Source organism: Zonotrichia leucophrys, chromosome 12 (assembly GCF_028769735.1).
Source record: "Zonotrichia leucophrys gambelii isolate GWCS_2022_RI chromosome 12, RI_Zleu_2.0, whole genome shotgun sequence".
Lineage (NCBI taxonomy): Eukaryota > Metazoa > Chordata > Aves > Passeriformes > Passerellidae > Zonotrichia > Zonotrichia leucophrys.
This window is the reverse complement of record NC_088182.1, coordinates 13,387,005-13,413,218: the sequence shown is the minus strand read 5'-3', so window position 1 is coordinate 13,413,218 and position 26,214 is coordinate 13,387,005. Positions and strand designations below refer to the sequence as shown.

The following is a 26,214-nucleotide window of genomic DNA, read 5'->3' as shown; positions in this document are numbered from 1 at the left end:
AACATAGACAGAAATAGATTAACAAATAAATATGCTGTGACTTCTAGTGTTTGTTTTTTATTGTCAGAGAAAGAATGCTAGATTGGTCCATTTCCATAGCATTCTATCCATTATATCAGAGTTCTTAATTACAGTTTCTCATTTTTAAGTCCTATCTTCAGTTTGCAGGTATTTTGAATTCATTGGAAGCATTAACATTTACAGCTTTGGGAGTAAAAGATAGTTTATTTGCTTAGAGAAGAGTTCATTTCCCAGCGTGAAACACTTGAAAGAAACCAAAGGCAGACTTTGTCTTAATAGTTGAAAATTCAAAATAAATGAAGCTTATGTAAAATGGCAGTAACAGACTAGAGCTACAGTGGACTGCTGAAATTGGATTTGGGTAGCTATAAACATAATTAGCTTAAAGCATTCTAGCTTGCCATGCAGTGTGAGCTCTCATAGGCTGGGATTGATAATGCTTTGCTCTTTTGCATTTTAACTCCTTGTGGAGATTCAGAAGCCAGCTGATCTGAGGCTTTGTGGAAGCGAAATTAACCACGCGTTCCCTGGGGGTTATGGCAAACTGTGAGCTTTATTGGGTGTTGAAGTGTGCTAAAGATAATGTGGCAGTAACCTGAAATGCTGTACTACCAACATGCTAATTAGGTTTATATATTAATATTCTTAAAAAATTTTAGAGATTTGTGTTTCTAGTTGCGTAAATGATTGATTATATGCAAAAATTGGTTGTGCATGCTCTTCATGCTCTCCTGGATGAAATACTAGTGCTTGATTTGACCTGAACAATATACAGAAACAAAATGATAAGATTGCGGAGTTGTATATAACAAATAGTGATGTGGTTCAGAATTTCTGCAGGATTTTTGTTTCTCTGAAACACGAGCTCATTCCCATTATGTGAGGCTGTGCTCATTTAAGGCAGTGACTAATGCTACTTGACCTCAATCTTTGCTGTAAGTGGGTTGGAATTGGCCAATAACTTGGCATTCCCACACCAGTGGAACACTTAGATTTATACAAGAGAGCTCCATAACATTCTAGGAATACACGTCCAGCCTCTCCAGAACAGGCTCCACGTGCAGCCTCCTGCTCCTCCTCAGATGTGAGCGAGCCTGTGTTCTCACAGCAGGCAAACACTGCTCCGTGAGTGCTTCCTACACTGGGCTGTTTCCAAATAATAAATTCAGAACCTTCAGATTTTGCCTTTCATCTGGCAGACTCAAGCTTTGCAAAGCTGAGATAAGTTTTGTTATCCCCCTACTTCCCCCGTTTCCATTTTCCATGAGTAAGTGTAAGTGGAACATTATGCTTGCACACAAGTAAGGGAAAGTTTCATAGAGTTGTTGAAGGCTGGAAGGATTTTCACCATGATATTATAAAAAATTGAGGTGACTCTATATTCTTTCACTTTTTCCCTTTTTATTCTCCCACTGATTATATTTAAGGGAGATTTTTTGAAATGAAGTATTTCAAACAAGGCTAAGAATGGACAATTTAGTCTGTTAAAAAAATCACTGTGGAGAACACATCTGAGGATTATAATCTTAGTATTTAGGAGTGTGGAGGAATGTAGTACAAAGCGAGTATTAATACAATGTCACGCAGAGTAGTTACAGCTTTTCTATTTTTGCAGTATCTGAATCTTCTAATATATGTGGAATTAAGATAAACTGACTTATTTCCTTTCTTGTGTTCTTTTTTAAATATTAATTTCCATTGAAGGTGGCTTACATCTTCAGCAAGGCTTTTAGTACTTCTGTTTAGAACTCATTGTAGATAAGCATTGGAAAAAAAACACAATAAACATTTGTGTTAATTATATAATTTCCTCCTACCCTTCTCCCCTGCACCATATGTTCTCTTCTCTGTATGGCTCTCAATTGACTTTTATTAGGGTTTGATACGTGTCTAATCAGAGACCTCAAAGTCTGTGCTGATGATGCAGTTGTGACCCTGTTTGTGCACCCTTTCCTAAGTGTAAATATACCTTGAGGTGGGAGAAAAGAACAATGGGATTAATTTATCAGGCAGTTATTATGTGTGTTTATATATAGGCTTTGCCTTAGTCTGTAGTCTCTGCTTCAACCTTTGTGTCATATCTCACATTGCCCCTTGGCCTGGATGTTTTGATTGTTTATTTGTGGGTTGGTTTGATTGGTTTTTGTTTTTCCTCTAATCCCTTGGTTATTTTCTTGAATGTGATCCTCTGAAAAACCTTTGGGGATTCATCAAGTTTCTCTACCTCTGTCTGACTTTCCATTACAACATTTGAGTCACATATCCAAGTTTTATTTCTGCTTTCATAGGGAAAACAGCTTCTTTCATTTTCTGTGAGACACCAAAATGAACCATTGTGCTTGATCATCAAGGACACAGCAGAAAATTACTTGCCATTTTTTATCCCTTAAAAATGAGAGGCCAGGAGCAGTGAGGTGAAACTTAATACACTTGGATGGGGAACCCTACTTCAGAGACCAGTGGCATGTAAGGAACTTACCTGCACTTTCTGCTGAGATGCACTTTGGTTTCTGAATGTATATTTGCTATGTGCATAAATGCTTTCCTTCTCCGGTCAGTTATGTGTGCATTCACTTTTCTAGTGGGACCAGAAATTATTCCAGATTCAGCAGTTGTTTATAACAGCATAAAGATATGATAGAAATGGCACATTACTTCCAAAAGAGAAAATCATTACTATGCTTTGAAACTTGGCTTTCTGCAGCCTTTGCTCCAGGACATCAGAAGGCTGGAGCAAATAATGAAACACACTGCTCTATCCCCACTAAAAATGACTGAAACTGTCCAGCAGAACTTGCCACTTCTTTTTCCTGTGCTTTCCTTGGACCTTCATTATGCAAACCACTTAGGGAAAGTTTCTGCATCCTGATGGGAGCAACATGGGAGAAATGCTGACGTGAATTTGGAATCCGGTGTCACGACTGCAGTGATCTGCATACCAGGAATAGTCAGCAGTGGTCAGGCCAGGACACAGCTGCAGACGGGTTCTGGTGTCACCTGTGGTGCTTTGTGGGTGCTGTGGTTCAGGTTTGCTTTCCAGTCACTGAATGGTCAGGAGGAGCTGATTTCCTGCATGGACAAACCCAGTGTGCACTGATGAAAGGTGCTGGAAGCACTCTGAGTATAGTGTACACAAGTGCTTGTTAACACAAACAAAGATTGCTCTTTCAAGCAAAAACTTCTTTTCTAAGTGAATTTAGTTCCTTAGACTAGCAATAGTGCAAATACAATTTGTGTATTAAACAAATGTGAGTGTCCAGTTTTGCACACAGCAGATGCTTAAACTGTAGATCTGATATAGTATTGAATGTATGATAAATGTAAACAAAGTCAAGGTTTGATGAATGACTTTATCATCTTTTCTTGCCAATAATTAGTGATGTGTTAAAATGTGCTGGCCTCTTGTACACAAGCATTTTGTGTGCTTTCAAAAAGCTTCCAGTAATGCTTTCAGAAATGAAGGTAACTGTTACTTGCCATAAGGGCACTGTGTTGGCTTGAAGCAGATAAGGATCTTTGTTAACATAAGAACTGTTTGAATCTCACAAAATGAGCTGATGTATTTACTGCCTGACAGTGTTCAGCATGTAAAAAGAAGTAAACAACACAAGTATTGAGACATTCACTCATTTCTGTTTCATTCCTGGCTTTGGAAAGATAGTATTGTTTATGTAATATGTTCAAAGGAGCACATAATTGATTATATACTGTTAGTCAGCCATGTGCATTTTTACATTTCTGCCTGTAGGTAAGCTGAACACCTGGTGACATGGCAGCATGTTTTAAACACTGCTTAGGAAACCCACAGTAACAGCACAGATAACAAGACTTTCAAAATGGTTCAGTAATACACAAAATAAATGTTCCTTTTAAGAAATATTTTCTTTATTGCCTTCATACAAAGGTACTAGTACGGAGGGAAATGTGATCTATTTACTGTTTGTGGTGGGGATGGCTGGTGGGTGGTGAAACTTGCAGGGTGCTGTGCTACTCTGTTCTGCACAGTTCCCCTGTTAATCTTTCTATCTTTAAACTTCTCATTTCTTTTGAGAAAGCAGGATGCTTTTGTCAGCTAGATATTGAATAGAGGTTTTGATATTTAAAGCAAACTGTTCAGGGCTCTTAGAGATATTAATGTGGAAAGAAATACAGGTACTATATCTCGAGCTTCAAGACAGAAAATGTTAAGATAAGGACAGTGTACAAAGGCAGAGTGAATATTTTGAGGTGTTAATTCTAACTACAGAGGGAAGAAACTGGAATTCTGGAGCGGACACTGGAGCTATATTGTAGGATGCAAGGATGACTCAGCCCGTGCTCAGATCATGGTCTTGCCATACTTGTTTACATTAAAGTTCAGTTGCTATTTTAAGTCTGCACATTTAGTAGAGAAGAAGGTGAGAAAAAAGCAGAGGGAGAAGAATAAAAGCAAAAAGAGGAAGGGAATATTTTAAAACGCAACAACAACAAAAAATACCTGGACCAATCCCTCCTGCTCCGTACGCTGCTCTCTCAGTGGAAGAGCTTGTAATCCTATATTTGCTATATCAAGAGGATTCTTCTATGAGCACAAATTAATAATTTATTCATAGGCTGGAGTCAGCCCGCATTGATTTACTTATGCTGCATTTCTTTTCATTCATAAGCCTTTGCCGGTCCCGAGCTCTCGGAGAGTGACTTGCTGCAGTGCTCCGGCGTGGGAGGAAGCAGCAAAGGCGCCTTTATGCACAAGGACGTGCTCCCCACGACTCGATTCGATGTGCGAGCCTGACCGGGAGCCGGGGCTGGCTGCGGGCGATGCTCCCCGGGCCGGCACCGCCGCTCCGCCCGCTCCGCCCGGTGCGGCGCCGGGATGCAGCGGGATGCTCCGGGCACCGCGCTGAGCTGCGAGCAGCCCTCGCCTCTCCGGGCTGTGTGACGGACAGACGGACAGACAGGTGCTCGTCATGCCGCCGTGCCCTGCCTGATCGCTCTCCGGTGGGTGTGCACGGCCCCGCGCCCCCGCCCCTGCCAGCCCCGCCGAGCCCTCCCAAGCTCAGCCCCCGGCAATGTGCAGCGCTCTCTCCTCGCCTTCCTGCAAGGGCTCAACTCCACTTTCAGCGCCTCCAGACTTTCTCTGCTTGTGCCGTGCCCTCCCTCTGGTCCAGCTCCTCCTGTGCCTGCCTCTCTGTGTCGGCGCTATCCCGTTAAAAGGCTGCTGCTCCCGCTCCGCTGAACCAGAGCTCTGCCTGCCTTGATCGGGATGAAGGCTGGAGGTTATCGGCGAGGGAAAGGAGAACTCTAGGCAGCTTTCCATTTGCCAAGTGAGCAGTAATTGCAAGAAGACAGCCTCCCCAGCTGGAATCAATAGTCTGCTTTCTGGCTGCTAAGGGCACTTTGGAGCAGCAGTAGGTCACTGAAGTAACTTCAGCACACTGCTGACTGCGGAGTTGTAAAGAACTACATGCAAGTGGCTGCAGTAGTGCTGGAAAACGCTTTGCTGTTACCAGGGACACAATAGTTTTCAAGTCATTAGCGCTTCGATTCTGCTCCGCTCCTTCCATTACACAGAGAGGGTCATTCTTTGGAGGAATGAGGATGGAGCTGTGAATTTTTCTTTTGCGGTGTTCCAGTGTCCCCTTCTAGTGGAAGGGGGTAAGAGTGGGGGAAAAGAAGCTTTTAGAGACAAACCCCCACTGCTGCTGGACTCAGCTTCACCTGAATTTCCCCAAACCTTTCCAGGCACAGAGAGGCACAATGCCAGAGAACCTGAATCTTCTTCGGGCTTTTGGGGGCTTTTTCTTTATCTTCTGGACAGCTTTTAACACAGCCTTAGTGGATGTGGTTGGATCGGAGCAGCAGATCCCCTTGTCAGTGTAAGTGCTTTCGTGCTATTCCTCTCAGGACCATGCTCAAGGATGAGAACTTGGCTGCTCAAGTTCTCCTGTTTTCCTATTGCAGATATTTGGCTGTTCCAGGGCACCTTTGCTCCTCTGTCACCTGTGTTTAAAGTGGTTGTCTCCAAGGCGCTTGGCACTATGATTTTATTGTAGGAGCATGTGTTGGTGGAGTATGTGGCCACTGAGTTTTAAGCGCTTGCATTTACTAAAATTGATGTAGTTAACACTTTCTCATGTGGGAATTTATCATTCAGAACTGTTTTGCTATCTTATCTACTATTTTCCTTTCAATGGATATATGTCATGTTGTGCCAAAGCATGTTTCTGTACAAGTTAATTCCTTAAATTTTAATGGTTCAGGTTGGCAGTTTCCTTATCAGAGGCCTTACCTTAGCACAGGGTCTGCTTTGTGCTTATACTTGTCCAGCTTCACTGATCTTTTGCTGTGCTCAGGTTCCTTAGTGAGCTCTCTAATGCAAAATTGCTCAGATCCTTCCGAGTGCAGCTGATGCTGTTACAGTCTCTGTTGCTAGCTCTGACATGTGTATTACATTTCTTCCTGTCTCTTTTTTTTTTTTCCTTCACAGTGTAAAGCTCTGGGCCTCAGCCTTTGGTGGAGAGATCAAATCTATTGCAGCCAAATACTCAGGTTCCCAGCTCCTACAGAAGGTAAGGATTTCTTTAGTTGTAATAAGGAAGGTTTTAACCGAGAAAATGGAGGCAGATTTAATTTTTTAAATGAACAGGCAAGCAGTGCTGTGCATGCTTTTGTCCAAGATCTATTTTTGTATTGCATACTAGTCCCTGATGACTCTTTGCATTGCACTGCACTATCTGTAGAGTCCTTGCTTAACCTGATATTTTTCTGTTGGAATGACTTTTTTTTTTCCATTGGAAAGTAAACTCCAACACTTATTCCTTGTAGCCTAGGCTTCAGCCCAGGTTGCGGGTGTTTAGTCTGGTTGCTGCATTGTGATGATGATGATGATGTTTCTGTGCAGAAACAGCTATTTCTTATGAAAGATGCTAACTTCATTCAAGGAGCAGAATTAGTGCATATTGTATTATTTTCACCCTGGGCGCTATGCACACAATGCACTGTATCAGGAGAAGGCGGCTGCTCTGTTGTTTGTCATCTCTGCAGTTTTTACAATGCCATTATTCCCCAATCATCTTAACCCAGTGCTGAGATGTATTACATCATTACAGATAAGAGGAATGAATGTGGTTATCTTCTTGCTCAGCTGCACAGCTGGGTAATAAGGTGGTGAAGTATAGCAAAAACTTGAGAAATGGGTATAAGTCTGCATAATTGGGACAGAGGGTAATGAAAAAGCAGATTTGAGTATTAGGTATAAATCAAAGACTCTGTTTAATTTAAATATGCAACCTATAGTAAACTTCTGTATCGTGGACAGTTTATTTTTACAACAGTTGCAAAAAAAATGAGAGACTAAGAGGAATATGTTAGACTGAGACTGCTATTTTGGGGCATTTAACATGTGATTCTCAAAATGCAATATGTAAATGGGAAAACATTGAGACATTCACTGATCAAAAAACGCTCATTCAACCCATACATTAAATTTCTGCTGAATTTTTGCAGACATGATTTTTACTTCTGAGTAACACTAATTTTATTTTTTGTCTGATTGCGAAGGAAATTATTCCTTCAGCTTTTAGCATTTATTTTGAAAGGCTTATATATGTGTGAAATTATATAACTGTACATGCAGCAGCTGAAATAAAAAGCTTGTGCTATCCTTTAAAATGAAAGCAACTGGCTTTAGTAATTACTAAAGATGTATGAATTGTTTAGGAGCTTGCCTTTTCAGATTTGTACACCCAGGACTGTAAAACATGAATTTCACTAAGCGAAAATACTGAGCAGTTAGGAACCAAAATATTTGCGGTCTCTTACTGCCTTTTAAGGCCTTTAAATGACTTCACTTCAATATGTTGGGCAAACTCATTTTATTATGAAAATCTGGACACTCAATATTTATTATATTTCCAGCTCACATTCTTTAAAGTCTCTGTAGTCTTACATTGTCACTGTTATTTATGAACACCTTAAATTCATAAAGCAGTTGGAGCTTTCATTTTTGATTAGTTTGTAATCAAGTATTATTAAAAAGATTTATTTTTTTTTATTGGGCCATAACAAACAAGTATCTTTATTTAACTTTGGAGCTCTTCCATGTGCAGCCATTTCTGCGCTAAAATGGCTTTGGAAATGAAACGTACCCAGTCCTGAGCCCAATGTTTGCTAGGAGAATATGGAATGTACCCTGTGTGGCAATCATGCTAAATCCCACAAAGAGTCAGTATGGAATCCTTAATCCTCCTTCTCTTCCTCATAGTAGATGCTGCTGTCATCCCTTCTGTGATGTGTTTTTTCCCTCTGAAGCAGCAAGATTGGTTCCTATTGGTTGTTATAATTGTAGGTAATTGGAAGCTATTCATTTTACCTTTTCATCAGCATCCTTTCTGTTTCACTAACCAGTCTGTGCTCCTGTTTTTGAAGGTGGACAGTTTGTGTTCTTTCAAAGCTATTTTGTTTTTCTTTCTTGCTTATATTTCCTTATTTAATGAAAGAGAAAAGAAAAAAACCGCAGGTTTGGCAGGTATTTAGAGCATTTATTCCTCTGTCACATGTATTGTTTTTTTCTTTTTTTCTTCCTTCTGGTTACAGTAGTTTTTAAAATATGTCTGTTGCTTTTTCTTTCATTTAGAATTCCAAAATGTCTCTGTCCATTTAAGCTTGCTGTATCCTGGTGTTGATTGTGGCAAATGAGCCTGGATGACAGATGACTTTACCATGTACTTTTTTTGTATGGTTATAAAGTATATTTTTTCTGTAAGCTTGTGTGAATAGAAACATACCAAACTTCAAGGTCTGCAAGTATTTTCAACATGCAAAGTCAGTGACAGAGGTTGTCACAACAGTTAAGGAGGTGATAGCACAGGAGGGCTCTAAATACAAATGCCTTTTTTTCCCACCTCCTCCCTCCCCACTAGCCAGGCATCAAGAATATGTTTGGTATTTACTGTGAGCTCTGGGTGATCAGAATCCATGTCATTTTAAAGTCAAGATTCCACTTTTAGAAGCAGTGAGACTTCTGATATTACCAAAGGAGCCCACATTTCCTGATTATGAATTAAGCATCCTTAAACAAGTGAAGATATAAAATGTGTGTATGATTATGGATCTGGACAGTATAGATTCCTCAACTGTCAACTGCTTTGGAGTGCCATTTAGCTTAATACAGGCTTGCTAAATGAAAAATTAATGTAAAGGTTACTTGATTCATTCTGTCAGCACACACAGTGAGTGCTGCTTTCAAAGGGATGCGCTCACAGTCGTGATTGACAATCTCTGCTGCCCAAATGTTTTGCACATTGAGTCATTTGACCCACACTAAAATTCCATTGAGCAAATTAATTCGTGTGAGATACTCAGTAAAGAAATTTTTTGCCAGTTTACAGTTGTGAGTGTTGATGGAGTTATTGCAATTCTTAAGGTCTTGCTCTACTGTGAACATCAAATACGTGACCAGCGCTGGTGCTCTCTGGAGTTTGTAAAAGATGTATGAGAATATTTTTGTTGCTTTTTGAAAGTATATTTTAAAAGACACTGCTTCCCATATCTTAATTGAATGTTTTATTATTTTATGTGATTACCATAATCTTATTCAAGTATTTTTTTATGCCATCTAGAAGTATCTGGGATACATGACTTTTCCCAAAACTGACTTTAGGTGAAATACAGATGCTTCAAATTCCTTGAAAAATAATAGTTCAGTAAGTAATTTCAGAAACTATGATGAGGTTATAAGCAAAATTAGCACTTAAAAAATGTTCTACACCTTGATTTCAAAGAGATGGAACACCATTAAGTGTAACGTAAAACATCCAGTAGCAAACAGGACTGTATCATTCCTAGTTTGTCTGGTGTCTGGAGGCTTTACAGTTGTCATATAGATTTGGAGAGACTCCTTGATGCTCTAGAGATGTTCATACTCTTCACCTACTTAGCAAATACTACTGGGGCCCAAGAATTAATTTTAATTCTCTCTTAGGTGTTTTTTTTCTTCCTAAGACTGTCAAAAGACATCTGCCTTATTTGAATCCTGACATATTTGATTTGTTTTTCTTTTGTAAACACTCTGAGTTTTGTGGGTCCTGTACTGAATGTGAGAGCATAGCCCACTGGCAAAGCCTGGCTTCCAATATGGGATGCAAAGCAAGGCTTAGGTGCCAGGAACATATTCACTTCAGCTGCTGCAATTAGAGTTCTGGAAAACAGGCTTTGGGGAATGCTGTTGTAATACAGTAAAGCTCTTAAATCAGTGCAGTGTCTGTGTGAAAGTGCAGCATGGTCTGTGCTTTCTCAGGTTCTTTTTGATGAGACTCTTTTTTAAAAAATATTCTCAGCTTTGGTTCTTCATTTCTTCCTGAATTGTCAATATTATTCATTGCAAGTGTAGGAAGGGTAAAAATACCCTTATTTTCTTGGTCCTTCCACAAGGTTTTTTTCCTGACCAGAAGCTTGTTTCAGGCTCCCTGAGATGTTCCTTATGTAAGTTGTGTGCTGGAGCCCTCAGTGTTATGTAAGCCCTGCCTGCCTTGCTCTGAAGCAGGCTGGAGTCTGCATCTGCCTCTCCTTTCGACAAATCCTTCATTGTCTTGGGAGCTCCCAAATCATTGTTTTCTCAGAGCAGGTTTTTCAGTCAGCAGAGCATTCCTGTGTTTAAAGATGCAGAACTGCCTTTTATCTCCCTGACTAGGATGGGGTGCTGTATCTTAGGAGTTTCTTGCAACTGTGGAAATGTCAGTGCAAAATTAATATAACGGGGTGATTTAGATCAATTAGCATTCAGCTGGTGGATCTGATTCATACAGTACATCTATCTTTAGTTTAAATTGTATAATAGAGACTTAAATTCTTAGGCAAGTTTAGTGCAATCATCTTGACATTAATTGCCTTTCTTTTATTCAGCCTTATGTTGGTTTTGGTTTTTGTAGGCTGTTTCTTTGCTCGAGACACTGCAACTACTGCTTGTAAGGAAAGGGTCAACTAGGACTGAGACCTGCAGGTTAAAGGATAGGCATGGACTGACTTGTTGGATATCAATTTAGACTTTGCCAGTTGAGCATTTCTAAAACAGGAAAAAAAAATAGGAAAAAATTATCAATAAAATCTGTAGACATATGACTGTGAATCAAAAGATACAGAAACTCCATCAAAGGAAATACCACCACCCTCAAAACACAAAAAACAAACCCAACCAACAGCAACGACCCCTTTTTCCCCACCCACGAAGCCTGACACTTACCCCAAAGCCCAAATTCAAATTCTACACCAAGTAAATGGTGTAGACCTTACCAAAAACTGTATTCAGAGTTCATTCATTACAATTTGGACTCCTGAAGTCCATTTTATGTAAAATGTGTCTCTTAGCACTGACTTAAAAATCAAACCTTAGAAAGTAAAAAAAATATACACCTGAGATCCTTACACCAGCGTAATTCTGTTGATTAATGCATATGATGTTTTGGAACTTGCAGATCTTAAATCTCCATCACCTTTAATTCCTACAGATATTTGGGCTATGTGAACAATGAGATTATTCTCCATGCCAAACTAGGTGCAGAACATTTGTGTGCTTTGCAGTATTTTATGTTTTCTGCAGACATAAAGATGTAAATACTTCTGGATAGACATTTTAACTTTGGTCAAGAATGAAAAAATCCAACAAATGGTTATGCTACTAATCTATTTGGTGGGAAAACCTTTGATTCCATGCTAATCTTCAGGTAGTATGTTCATCTGTAGAGGAAAGAATTAGTCTTATCAAATTTTGAATACTTCTTTTTCTCCATAATTAAAAAACCTTTGGACTTTTTTTTGTAATAAAGTTGTGCCTTTTCTGGAGGTATTGGAAAATTTTCTTTTTCTTTTATGAAGTTAGAATTGCACCTTGAACAATCTGTGATTTGTACTCTCCTCTCCTGTTTGAATGTTATGGTGGGAGTAGTAATTTTTTTGGTGTTGGTAATGGTTTTAAAATGTAGTCAAATCATCTTGAATATCAAACATCATGTTTCAGATTTCACTTGATCTGAAAGGGAAGCCATGCTGAATTCATGTTTTGCCTCTTTCAGCACTATTTTGCAGTCTGTTCTGTGTCTGTCTGGGTTTGAGTGTGATCCTCTGTGTTATTCAAAGTAAAAAACTTGTACTGTTAGTATGTAAGAGGAATATGAGATGGCTTGAGTAAGTTCATGATAAATGCACTGCACTTTCATTAATGTATTTTAATATGGAAATTATTGAGCAGACAATCCAACTGGAAAACATTAGATCTTGAAAGGAAGAGAATGCTAATTCCCTTGCTTAATGCATTTATGGTTGTTTGTTTTCACATCCTGTATTGGAAAATGCTTACGTTTCAAGGTTAAAGGAGCTGCTCTCCATGCAAATTATCTTGCCAGTGAAGGTATGTAGAGCATGAGTGGATGCTGTATTGTAGTGGTGATTCACTCTTAAGTAACTGCCAATCAATACTCCACACTTTCAAATGTCATTACCGTTCTGTAGGGGGCAGTTTTTTGTTGCTGATAATAAGTCTTAACACATTTTACATCACAAATTATATATTGATGAGGTAGATGGTATTTTAGTTTCTGTAGGAGCTTCACTGACAGGTTTTAATGAAATAGCTAAATTAATTTGTAGTTCTTGTGGAGTTCCATTTTGCTTTTTTACACATAATGTTTTTGCAAAAATTACATGGATGATCCTGTTTTTATGGTCCTTTTTAGCGTCCACCAAGTTAATTTGTGTAAAGCTGTAGTGCTTTCTTAGAGTGTGTGATCAAATACTTGCAAGATTTGTACTTAAAAATGAAGTCTTCACAAAACCACTTTTAAAATCATAGTTGGGAAGAAGTTGCTAAGGGTCTTGGTAGCCTTTCCAGAAGTGATTAATTTCAGAGACACATAATTACTGAAAATATCCCGCCCTCAGGTCTCCCAGGACCTTCCAGGTGAAGTTACCCCTGTAATAGATGATATCCAGTGCACTGGTTTTAAAGACAGTGATATAACATATGAGGGGATTGTGATTGCTCAAGATACTCCTTCACATAGGATCCAGCATACCAAAAAAAGGCAACATAAATGTGTTCTCCACATCCATAGTAGATGTACAAGAACCTTGTAAACACAAGAATTAATTTTAATTAATTGTGTCTTTAAACACAAGAATTAATTTTTTGCTACTATCAATTTATTTAATTTTGTTTTACTGAGAGAAAACCCTAGAATAGTGTGGAAATCTTGCAGGTTGGCTGCTCAGACCAGGTTCCTGGGCATTATGTAGACTTTGTTGAACTGCCTGATATGAAGATGAGCTAAATCCTTTATTTTGGACTATCATCAATTATAGTAATTCTATTTCTTCTTTGATGTCTGTATCTATGTGCTATTAATCTTTGTGTCTACATCTCCTTAAGGCATAGCTGGTGCGTCCTTCACATTTCAGAGCAGAAACATGTTATGAACACAATTGTCAGTGCTGGGTAGCCAGGCTGGATGAAGTCTTGCTGGTTTTCCCCTCCCCTTTTAAACACACAAACAAATTATCTTATTAAAATATCATTTTACTATATAGGAATAAATATGTCAGCTATAATAGAATAAACTTTTTGGAAAAGTTTATTTGGAAAAAATGTGGACTGCACATATCTCTTGTTGGGTTTCAGGTCTGACAGCCATGTGATAAGGTATCAATAAGATGAGCTTTTCAAGATGCTCCTGTGTGTTCTTGTGTTAAATGTAACTGTGAAGTCTACAAGGGAACTTCAGTGGGGCTTGTAAGACTCTGGGATGTCCCAGGGAGAAAGCAGGAAATGATCAGATGTAAACTCCTGGTCGATTCCTTCTGCACCAGCCATAGGTTCTAGCGCTTTTTAATCAACAATTGATACTTGTTAAAGTTTGTTTTTCACTGTTGTTTTTCTTGAGAAGAATTTTCCTGAAGAAGCACCTGCATTGAAATTTTACTTGTTTAGGTGGAGCCTGGTAGGTTGGTTGGATGGGGTCTTCAAAGCATCTAGGTTCTTGTAGTGATTCTTCATCAAAAGAGTTTGAGAAGGGATTTCTTCTAACCGTGTTTTCTGTATGTCAAGATTCATGAAAGAACTGGAAAGAGTTAAACCAATGCACTTTATTGAGGTGATTAAAACCCAAAAAAATTATAAAATCTTAGGTGTTTTCTTTGTCAAAGCATCTGCTCCTACTTGTGTGTTTGCTTTTAGTTTTCTTGACATGCTTTATTGTTGTCTTTGTTTCTCTCCCTGTCTCTCTCTGAACCACCTTGTTTATCTCTCATTTTAATCTTTCAGTTTTTAAATGGGCATATTTTCTAGAGAGAAATGTTTTCTTCTGAGCCTGATGCCAAATGTTTTGCATAAATAATTTTATAGTACAGAGGCACTTAGAGATAGTTATTTCTATTTATCCTTCTAGATTGAGATATTAGAGTATCAAAGTTAAGCAAGTAAAAGATGAAGGAAAAACTTTTCTCGGGTCTATTAACAAACAAAACTATAAAGTGGCCTAATCTACATCATAAGATTGGGGAAATAAAGAGAGAAATTTGTGTGTATAATTCATTCAGAACATCAGGGATTAATGTGTGGATTATGTGGATTGTTGATTAGTGAAGTTTCTCATATGTATCACTGACAGTAATTTCTTTGAAACATTCCTCTTAGTTTTTAGGAAAAGGTGGAAAAGCTTCTAATTGATCTTCTGATAGGATGTTTTTCCTTTGTGCTTTCAAAATGTGGATTTGACAGGCTTCCCTGAATTTTGAGCAGCTGATGGATTATATGTCCTGTCAGTACCATTCCTCTACTATGTGCAAGTTAAGATTTCTTTGGCTTACTGTTCTGAATATAGTGATGCTGAATTAAAAAATTCTAATTGTACTCTCTAAGAATTGAGACTTTTGTATTTGACACTAATGACTACAAAAAACTGGTTCTGGAAACCAACACTCATCACCTCCTCTATACAATGTCTTTCTGTCTTTCCCTGTGGAGCTCTGTTTTTCATAATTTCTGGACATATGGAATAATGAATTCTGGAACAGGATTTAGAAGGTCTTTTAACTCTGATTCCTGTTCAAAGCATGGTCAAAGCTAAAATCAGTGCAGATTTCTTGGATCTTTGAATTTGATCTTCAAAACCTTCCCAGGCAGCAGAACCACAACCTTTTTGGTTCCAATGCTTGTCTCTAGTCTGGACAAGAAGTTACTTGAGCTGTAACTTCCCATTTCCATTTTATTGCTGAGTGTCACTTCTACCTCTCTAAATATTGTCCGTTCATCATCTTCACAATCTCCTGGAGGGCATGGAAAGGCACAGCCCTTTGTGATGGCAGCACCCCTAAGGTCCTCCCAGTCATAGACAGCATTATGGAGTTCTTCAGTTGCTTCATCAGGTCCCAACACTTTTTCTGACCTATTATTTTAAAATAGTTCTTGTAGCTTCATGGACTCTTAAACTGAGCTCTCTGCTGTTTGATATTCAGATGGGTTTTTACCACTCACAATAGGAATGTGTAACTGTTCTCATAATTATCAAGTCTCAAGAGTAATTTCCACTTAGCTGATTGCATGAATAGGAGAAGACTTTTTAATTTGTCGTGGTAACACAGGAATTTATTTTCTAATCTAGGGCTAAGACAAGCCATTTAGCTTCCACTTGCTTTATTAGCCATTTCTTTTACTATCTTTTTCCCCCCCAGTATCTTAAGTGAACTTAGTGTTGTACAGAAAGAGTCTGTCAGCTGGCAGAAGATTTTATGTCTTATTGTCTATTTCTGCTTTATTCTACAGTAGCTGTCAAGGGATTTCTTTGTGCTTTTATACACAAACAAGAATTTTAGTTGTTTTCAAAAAACAGGATTCAAAATTATGCAGTCATAATATCTGTAGCCTGTTAGGTAACAGCACAGTGAAAATGCTGTTTGGAATGCATTATGAAAACTCTGGTCAGGGCCCCAGTGTTCCTATTGTTCCTCCAGGTCCCATTTTAATATTTGACTATTCAATATACTTTGAAGATTTTGTGTCAAGCTATCTAAAATTTCTGACTTTCAAAAGAAACACACAAAAAAAAATCTACATACTACGGGTATTAAAATTTGATGTGTTGGGAACACATCATTGGTCACAAAATTAGATAATTATCTTCTAAAGTAACAAAGCTTCAGAGATAAAAAGCAGGAACACTGAAACTTTGGCTTTACCTTGAAGCTAAATGTCTATCATCTTCTGACAGCTGTATGAAATGTATGAGTTCTGAGCTGCTTGGCCATGATGCTATCGTATTACATTAATAGCAATTTTCACTGATAATGAAAACTGGTAGGAGGCTAAGAGCAAAGCTTTAGATTATGACTTGCAGCCATTGACTATCTGCATCCAGCAGATTTATTACCCCCTATGCACATTGTGCCTTTTATAATGTTTTCTGCAGTTTCTTCATCAAAGTACAAGAAGAAAGCTATTATAGATGGCATGAAAGAGAAAAAATCGGGGCACTCGCTTCACATTTCAGACATGCACTCGTTACAAACTGCAATGCTGCTTTACAGTAAAAGTAGGGATAAATTCCAGCATCCCCCATGAAATCTTTGAGAGCGAGAAGAGCGTGAATGAAAGAAAACTGGAGAATTTCTGTTGGTCAACACTAATTTTCTATGTATAGATATATCTGCCTTTTATCCTGAGGCTATGATAACCTTTTCTTGATGGTCTACTTAAGTCCTGTAATCTTGGTGGCCAAAACTCAGTGCAGTCCTTAAGCACAATGCTAATTTCACCTGTAATGTCACACAAATCTGGTGCATGCAGTGGTGATAGTATTTCATGGAGAGTTCCAGAAACCTTACATTGAAAATTAAAAGTGCCAGTGTAACTCCCCTCTTTCCCCAACTGGAGGCACCTTTTCCCAATTTTCTGTGTAAAATGGGCCTAGTAATACCTTTTTTCCCCCTCAAATTTTAAAATTTTGGTATTAGAATTAGGGGAAATGCTTCATTATATAGAGTTTAGCATTTTGAGAGAACTGGCTGGTGAAGAACACCCTTAGCATATGGATGTGAAAACAGAGGGAAGTGGAATGGAATGGATCAGCTCTGAGAGCTACAAGGCATTAATTTTAACACACTATTTAAATATAACTGCTTGCACTACTGAGAAGATAAATGGTTTCCTGTAACATTCCTGAATAACTACAAAATTGATAAAAACTCTCTCTTTCCTGTTGTTGATATTTGGTGTCTGTAGCTGGCAATAAATCTCCATATGGCATTGCACTGGCAAGGGAGATTGAACCTTTTTTGTCAGAGGATGAATCCCTCCTGTGCCTTGAATACAAGGTGATATGCTCTGCTGATATCAGAAAATAATTTGCAAATTTGCAAACCTTCCCTTCTTTCCCTTGTAATTTTTTCCATGCTGATATTTTTCTCATTATACGTTTTCCGCATAACTTCAATTTTGCACTACTTTTTCCTGTCTAGATCCTTCAGACCTTTCTGACCTATTCTGGTTTTCTTCCAAGTAAGATCCAACTAACAAGACTCTCATTGGAGTCAAATTCACAATTGTGAAATGCAGCTTAATTGGGAATTGAGCAATTTTGTTTATTATTTTATGAGTGGCTGATTATTTCTGTCTACATTTCAATTACCATAGAAATTTATTTTCATGTGTTATTTTTCACTCTGTCCTTCTCTTTACTCCCACTTGTTCATAGCCATTACATTTTTTCCTTTGGAAATTTTTACCATTAATGTAATTTTTTTAAAAGTGCCTTTAAAACTTTTATGGCTCTGATTATGGTTGTAATCATAATACTGCAGTAAGGATCTGGTCACCTGAGAAAATGATGCAGAAATAAAATGAGTAATAGCTCAGTAATACTTTCATACCTAAGAATGGGGGAAGGTTTTGCAAATAAAGCTGTTTTTCTTAAAATCTTTTCATTAAATTATGATGCATGAACCCTTCAAAGGAAGAATAAATAGATTAGGATCCATTGGTGCACTTTATTCATTGTGAATGTCATTGAGAAAAAAAGATGGTTATTTCCCCAGTGATAGCCAATATACTTTGTTGTGCCTTGGATGGCGTGTGTAGGAAATGGAGTGGGAGGGACAGAATTTCCTCCAAATTCAAAGGGAAGTTCTGTCATGGAGAGGGAGGCAAGTTTTGCAGAAAGGAGCCAGAATCAGGGGACTGCTGCAGGCTCAAAAACCAGCCAAAGGTGAGAACAGGACACATAAAGGTAGCAAATGAAGAGGAATGGAACACATTGAGGGCAAAGAAGCAGAATGAAGAACGTTGGTTTCTTCTCTGTATTTTAAGACCATTGGAGAATAAATACATTTGTATGAAAGGCAGGCAATATCTGTATCCTGGAGATGATTTTTGACAAATCTATTACATAAATAACATATTAAAACATATAAGTCGTAGAAGGTCAAGCTGACTTTTTTGCACAAGTACCACATGATTTAAAACTTGAGCCAAGAACTGAAAAGAAGAAATTACATGCTAAGAAATGTAAATTTCAATTCAGGAACGGCATCAGAAATTAAACTGGATTTAGTAATGATGTAATTCTGACGTTTATGTTTTGCTTCTCAGATGCTTAAAATTGGAATGCTTAAACATTTTTAAAAAATTGTAGTTTGTTTTGCTGAAGTTATTTATTCTTTATAACCTCAGTGTAATAGGAATATAGTTCAACTACCTTCATAAATTGGCACTGCTCCTGTCCAGTCCACCTTAAGCATGTTATTAATGTAGATATATATTTTTTCAGTAGAACTTCCTCAGCATTGCAAGATGTCTAGGGAATTTTGTCTGAAAAAGGATGGCAGAGCACAGCATGAAATGAGGGACTGGGACCTATACTTATGTGTTGGAATAATTCAAATGTTAGTGTATAGTATTATTCATCTAGACCATATTTATCTGATTGCATGCTGCTTATTTATCTTGGTTTATAAATATACAGGAGTTGAATTACTGAAAGCTCTAATTATTCTGAACATAATTTGTCAGACAAAACCAGCTGCTAACTCAGCTCTTCTCAAGAATCTTCAGTAAAATGCACAACCTAAATAATAATGTCTTGAAAAGTACAGAATTCCCATTCTTCCCACAAATCCTCCCTGTCTGTTGGGTACCTTCCTCTCCAGAGTCTAGTAAAAGCCCAGGTTTTTCTGATGTGGCTGAAAGGACAAGAAATCCAGAGTGTTCTGTGGCTTGTGTTGCTTGGGCTTCACTCACAGAAAATTTTTCAACACTATTTAACCTGTAGGTTGGCAGAAATTATTCTTTCCCATCTTGGCTGAAATGTTGATATGTTCATTGTCTAGTGCAGCCATTAAGCTGAATTAAATAGCATTCCTGCTTTCAAAGCCTTCAAAAAACCTACAGGTCTAGTTTGCCCCTGACCTGGTGATTAACCTTATGCAATTCAGTTCTGAAATGTCTTTTTCCATGTCTATAAAGATGTGCAAAGTGTTGCTTTCTGTCTACAGTTAAAAAAAAAAAAAATGATGGCAACTTCTATGCAAAATTTGCTTCTGTGGGGTGTGTTTTAATAGGTGTGGTACTCTCTGTTTTGTAAGTTGGGTGTTTTTTTTTTAATAGAAAAGGGTCAAATATCACAAGTAGGTATAGATGAATGATTGATCTAGTTGACTGAACAGGTCAACATCTGTAACTTTGCATAGATAACAATGTTGTCAAAAAAGAAGAACCATCTATATGGCATTTATAGCATCTGTTTCCAAAGGCTTGAATGAAAACAAGATGTGTGCAGGATTAATGTTATTATTTCAGTCTCATTTGGAAGTAAACTAATTAGCACAGCATTTGAATGCACAGCAGTTCAGGGTTGATTGAGGCCAGGGCAGATGGGAGCCACTTCTCTTGTGGAAATGTCAGTGGCACCTCTGTGCAGCCTTGTGCCTCAAGTGAGGCTGGTTTTGGGTAGCTTTTAATGAAAAGTTCTTGCCTAAAGTGTTGTGTACCTCAGTTATTGTCAAAGAATAGCAGATTCTCTGCTGAGGGTCTAGGGCTAAAATCATCACTGCTGATGAGAAGTGATGTAAACAAGGAAAGTGAAGGGAAGAATTGCTGTTAACATGCAGGTAGTTAATACAGAAAAAAATTCCACATAAATCTAGGATATATGAAAATAATCTGCACCTACTCTGACTGTATGCTGCCTTCTTGGAATGCTGAGTTTTGTATAAATTGCAAAAGGATTGAATCTACAATCAGGAAGTTTTCTTTTATATTCACAATAGTCATACACAGTAATGAGACTGTTATCTGTAATGAAACCATATTCTCTTGGAAAAAAGGGGGAGAATATTTGAGGGGGCAATGTTTTTCAGACTAGAAGAATGTTGTGGTTTAAATATGAAGAGTAATTATAAATCTTATTGATGGCTTCACGTAAGTCGGCCTGTAATTTATTTCACTGCAAACATGCATGTACTTTGCTGATTTCTACTTTTTCTCCTTGGTGGGTAGGAGGTTAGAATTGAAAGATGGCTTTTGTTTCCTTGTTTAATTGCCTAAAAGGAAAAGTGACTGGAATAGAATCCCATTTTTTGTAGGGGAACAATTAAATGTGATTCTCTCACCTACTGATTTCAAAATATGCAAGTCTTAATTCTGTTCATTGCTTCCCACAGGAGCTGGCAATCCTTCTGTGACACCAACTATTCTCTGTCCTTGTATCACATATAAAGAATTGCTTTTTTCCTTTTTTAATGAGTGGCTTGATATACAACATGTCATTTGCCTTAAGCATTTATTTCCATTCTCCTTTCTAATACATTTAATTTCCTTCCCCCTACAACTGTCTGTCCTTGCTCCAGACTTGTGATATTATTTGATAATTCACTTTTTCTTAGTACTGTTTATTTAATTCTGTTTTCAGGTTTACTCCTGTGTATTAACTTAATTTTTAAAAAATATATACACATGTAGTAAAGCTGTTAGTACCTTCTCAGCTCCTGGAAATACCCCAATACCTATCTCTGAAGAAATATCATGTACAAAAAATCCCTCTGGGGATGGTGACTCCACCACTTCCCTGGGCAGCCTGTGCCAGCGCTTGACCAGGTGATGAATTTTTTCCCAATATCCAATCTAAACCTCCCCTGGTGCAACTTGAGGCTGTTTCCTTTTGCCCTCTGACTTATCATGGACCTCTCTGTCTCGGCCAGTGTCATTCAGCCTCTTAAATGCCCCTTGGTTTTGACTGCATTTATTCTAGAACTTCTCCTTGGTTGTGGAATGTGATGTTGTCTGGAAAGTGAAAATAATTCTCTGCTTGTTCATTGTGCATGAAACAGCTCAAGGTCATGATTTGCTATAGTTGCAGAAAGAAACTGATTTACTTGGCTGTGTCTTAATGGCCAACACCTTCATTTGAACATAGAGACACTGTTGAAAGGATTTTACCACTGCAGGCTAAACACTGTGCTATAAAAGGGTAACAAATAACATTTGTGTAGTTTTATGCCTGTTTTTTGACTGCATATTCAAGATTCCATTTTTAGGACTATTTACCTGTTCCATCTTAACTTTTCTCTCACTGCTGTTGATAGATTTCACAAGATATGTTACGTGTGTAGGTACATAATCATATGCCATTCTTAAAAAACAAAACTCCCTAAAATCTTGAAAAACCTTGTATTAAATTTGATTGTTATGTAGCTGTATGAAGCATTATGAGTTTTGGTAAAAAAGATATTGCAGAGCCATTTAAATACACCTTATTGTATGAGATGGTGAAATTTGTCACTAATGAGCTACATACTGTGTTGTCTACTCTTTGTTTACTTTGTCTAAATAATCCCTAAAAATCATATTTTAGAATTGTGATATGATTCCAAGTCTTGATAAGGTTTACAGGGTAAACTTTTTAATTTTTATAACATGGTTATCCAGGAGAACAAGAAACAGGCTGATAAAAAAGCACCTGTACAGATTCTCCCCTCTGCCATGTATTCATTATACATTCAAGGATTGCTCTACCTGTACAGAGATAAAAATACCCAAGCACTGCAGCAGGGTGTTATACTGCAGGTGGTGTTTGTCTAGGCATGAAAAAGACCTTTCTTACTCTGGTTTTCTGAAATGTGGAGAAAATGTCAACAGAAATTTACTTTGTAGTGCTACACAAGTATTAACATAAGTATTAAGTTGTTTATTCTGAATTAGAGAGGTAAAGGAGGAGGACAGTAGGTGAAGATGGATACCATTGTTCATTGTCCTAAACAAGCCAAGTCTTATGTCTGATGTTCTAAGAGCAGGATTTAATTGTTGTTTGGGTGTTTTTTTTGGTAAGATACTGTCTGGATTCTTTCTTGACCTTTTAAAGAAACAAATCCTTTCTGTATAAAAGTATCCTTTGCAACTTCCTTACCATAAAGTTATTGCACGCTTGTAAATGAAAAATAGAAAGAATGAGAGTTAAAAATAAGCAACATCCCCAAGGACATCTAATTTGTCCAGAGCATGCTGTGAATGAGATCTTAGCTTTACCTAGTTATTTTTTGTGTGTTTCCTTTGTTTGAGGTTTATTTTTGCTTTACCCAAAGTTTTATAAGGACGAAATAACAATTTGCTGCTTAAACCATGTACATGCAGTCCCATGTAGAAATGGTAATTTAGTAGTGCTTGGAGCTGCTGCTATGGCAGGTGCTCAGGAGCCAAGAGAACTAAAAAATCAATGGTATATTTTGGGGGAGGAGGGGGGTATAGGTATGAAAAGCTCTCACTTTGGTTGGTGCAGTTAAACTCAAAGTAAACCAGAAAATTGTTGAGTAAACTTGACTTGTGGAATCATCATATTTCTAAGGTTGGCTGTGTAGCTGACACCAGAGGGAAAATAGTGGAAAAGAAAAGAGCAGGAAATGAAGGAATTTGTAGGCTGGCCTGGGAGCCTGGTGTAGAGGCAGATGTGTCATGGTGTCTGTGTCTTGCCCCAAATCTGCTGAGCTGCCTTCTGAGGAGTCTTTGCCACAAATGCTTTTGAAACAGAATATAAAGCAACAGCTCAAAGGGAAGTAATTATTGATTAAAACTTAAAATTAAAGTTTTACTCAAAGGGGGATTTTAAATTATGTGTCCCATATTTTTTTGATGAGTGCTGTTTGAGAGTGCCTATTGTGTGTCACACACATAGACAATTGTGTTTCTGAAGATCAGTGTTGCTTGGGTACTCATTTCCTCAGCTTTTCTATTCTGGAGCTGGGAATGGCAGCACAATAAGACAACAGTAGGTGTTGTCTTATCTAACTCTATTCCTTTGTCTAGGCATAGTTCTGTCTTCTATTTTCCCCTCTCACTAAAGGGAAATGTATTCCTATTGTAAACAATTGGCTTTCAGTTAGTTGGCTGATGCTGAAAGATGAACTGCAAAAGAGACAGAGGGTATGAAGTCACACTGGGAATCTTGGTTGTACTGGCTAATAGGAATCTTTGGGGTACAGCTCTCAGTCCAGACCACATTTTTTCTATGAGCAGATCCTTACCTGGACACTCCATTAAGTTTTTAACCCTGCCTACCTGGAATCAAATCAATGACAAACCCCTCCCCACGCACCCTGCCCTGCTTCTCTGTGGGTGAGCTGTCTGAAAAGTTCCTTTATTCAAATTCCACTCTCTCATGTGTTTCTCTGCTGAGCCTTTCTCATCTGATTGGAATAACAATAAATAGATAGTTATTAACAGGCAAATTAGAACAGTTGAAATCAGGCAAAATATTGGTTTTTACACACAGATCAATATTTCATTTTCTGCCATTTTTTAAATCTGTTTGGGCTCCTGAGGATAATTTGCCCTTCTCCTCCAAGTAAGCAGATGCAAATTTTCAGGCAAATGATTCCACACTTCAGAAGAGTCTCTTTAACCAGTGCCATGTGCTAGCCAGATTTTTTAGGTGATCTATCTCTACTTTTAGAAATAAATCCTTCCACATTCCTGCAGTTGCCTAAACATTTTGTATCTATGACATAGGCTTAAAGAAAAAAAAATTCCTGTTTTACACAATAAACTTGGTCAACACAGAAAAAAACAACCAAATCTCATGAAACTCTCTTATCTGTCTGGGATTTATTACCATTGAGAAAAATTAAAACGCCTTGAGGACATTCAGTTAAGCTTTGACTCTTGGTATGCCTCTGTCCTCAGGAATGCTGAGCCTAATGTGGAGATTTTTGGGCTCCATCTCATTTGATGTGTTATGGGTACTTCATCAAGTCAGCAGAAGCATTTTAATCTCCTGTTGCTCTGCCACGAGGCAAGGTGTTTCTAGGAAATGTTACCTGTTACACTGTTACAGCAGACAATAAAAGACTTATGGGATCCATAATAAGATTTTATTAGCTTGACCTATTTAGTAGTTTTTCTTCCTTTTTTTGTGACAATTTCTGTAATGGGGATCAGAAGTGTCTGTTTTTCACTGTGGAAATGGTAAAGCAATTACGCACACCTTTAAGGCATTGTATTTTGAAATTTTAAGTTTAATGCAAGACTTGTAAGCTTAAAAAATGGGAAGGAATTTCAGAAGTATTTTGATAATGGTCTGGGATTTTTCTGCGGAACTTTTTTCTTGCGTTTACTGTTTTTTGTCACAGGATGGCAGCATGAGTAAGACCCTAAGAAGGTATAGCAGGGAGGCGTTTTTGATGTATTTTAAAGATCTCTACAGGGTTTGATTTGTTGCCCTTCAAAGGGAGACGTCAGCTATAATTTTGCATCCTAAAGACTGATTAACTAAGTTTGCAATGCTAGTGCATCATCCTATGATCTGAAGACAAAATTATGAAGGGATGGAGTGGATAAGCTTCTCATTTGAAAGATAAAGTTTCCATTCAGATCAGGCTGTTGAATAGAATTGGCTTTTACACATTGGCCTTTCATTTTCCAAATTAGAATCCAGGGTTCATTTTAGCATGCTTCTATATGGCTTGGAATTTTTTTCCTTTTTGTTACTGGACCAATAACTTTTGGCTTGTCAGAGTATTTCACAGAACACATACTTGAGGCGGAACCAAATGCCTGGATCCCTAAACCCTGATGCATCTTGGCTATTAGAACTTTGTAGGCCAAATTAATTTTTAAAATGAATTATTGGATCATTGGTTTAACCAGGTCCTGGGGAAGATCTCTCACAAAGTGACTGGTTTTGCAAGACAGCTGCTACTGCTAGACATGCCCCTGTCAAGTGCACTGATTGTGTCTCAAATATCTCATCTGGAAAAGCACCTGTTTTTCACAATAAGTGGTTCTTGAACATGTACATATGTTCTGATTTGTACAAAATTATGGATTGATTTTTCTTGCCATCGGTTGCCTTTAGCCTCAAAGCTGTTTGCTTCAGAAGGTAGAATACAGAAGGAGGAAACCCAACTTCTACTCATGACCTAATGCTTTTACATTTTATTTTTCTTACTCAAATCTAAACTCTCTAAATTTTACAGCCTTATTTTCCTCTGAATTATATTCTCTGATAGTTTTGTGTCCTGCTCCATTCTTGTGTTTAGGAGCTTTATAACTGAAGGTTCAGACTTTCAATACTTGTTCCAACATTGAGAGTTTTCAGTAAGAAAATATTTTTCTTTATATGGTAGGCTGAATTGTTCATCCTCTTTCCATAGATTAACTTAATACAAAGATCCTAGGATGTATCTTCTTGACCAAGTGCTAAGCCTTGGAAGTTTATGGCTTGGGTACAGAGAGCAGTTTGGGTTCAGATAAGAAGCAAAATATTTCAGTCTGAAATAAACCCAGTAATAGCCATCATATTTATACAACTTATAGCTATTAGTAGTAAATGCAGGATGGTGAGAGGCAACAGATTACTTATTCAATTTTTTTCTGTAGGAACAAGAATTGTTATTATAGGGCATTGTAAATAGAAAGGGAGATTACAAGAGGAGGGAGGATGAGGTTTGGGTGGTACATGTGCTGATGTTTCACTTGGTGCGACTCTGACTATGTAATCTCTCTTTCCCTGCAGACTTCTTTCATACTGCCACTTAATTTGCCACTGCAGATAATTCTGCTATAAACCACTTAGAGTTGTCATATGCTCTCACATAATGCTATGTCAACCACAAAGCCAACAATGTCTTTGATCACTTCTGTGGTGTTTATTAGTCACTTTCCTTTCAGGAATTTCTGGGCCCTTT

At 37.9% G+C, this 26,214-nt stretch overlaps 1 protein-coding gene across 3 annotated transcripts in view; it reads left to right on the top strand.

The window, feature by feature from the left end:
• The window catches only part of CACNA2D3 (calcium voltage-gated channel auxiliary subunit alpha2delta 3), a 454,430-nt gene that overhangs the window by 69,390 nt on the left and 358,826 nt on the right, over positions 1-26,214 (top strand). For 2 of the 3 annotated variants that reach the window (XM_064723751.1, XM_064723749.1), the window contains exons 1-2: positions 4,979-5,876; positions 6,488-6,569. In XM_064723751.1, the coding sequence (XP_064579821.1) occupies positions 5,758-5,876; positions 6,488-6,569 (201 nt within the window). In that variant the 5' untranslated portion in view covers positions 4,979-5,757. Of the gene's footprint in view, positions 1-4,978; positions 5,877-6,487; positions 6,570-26,214 lie in introns of those variants that run through there. The other variant, XM_064723753.1, reaches the window with a different exon arrangement.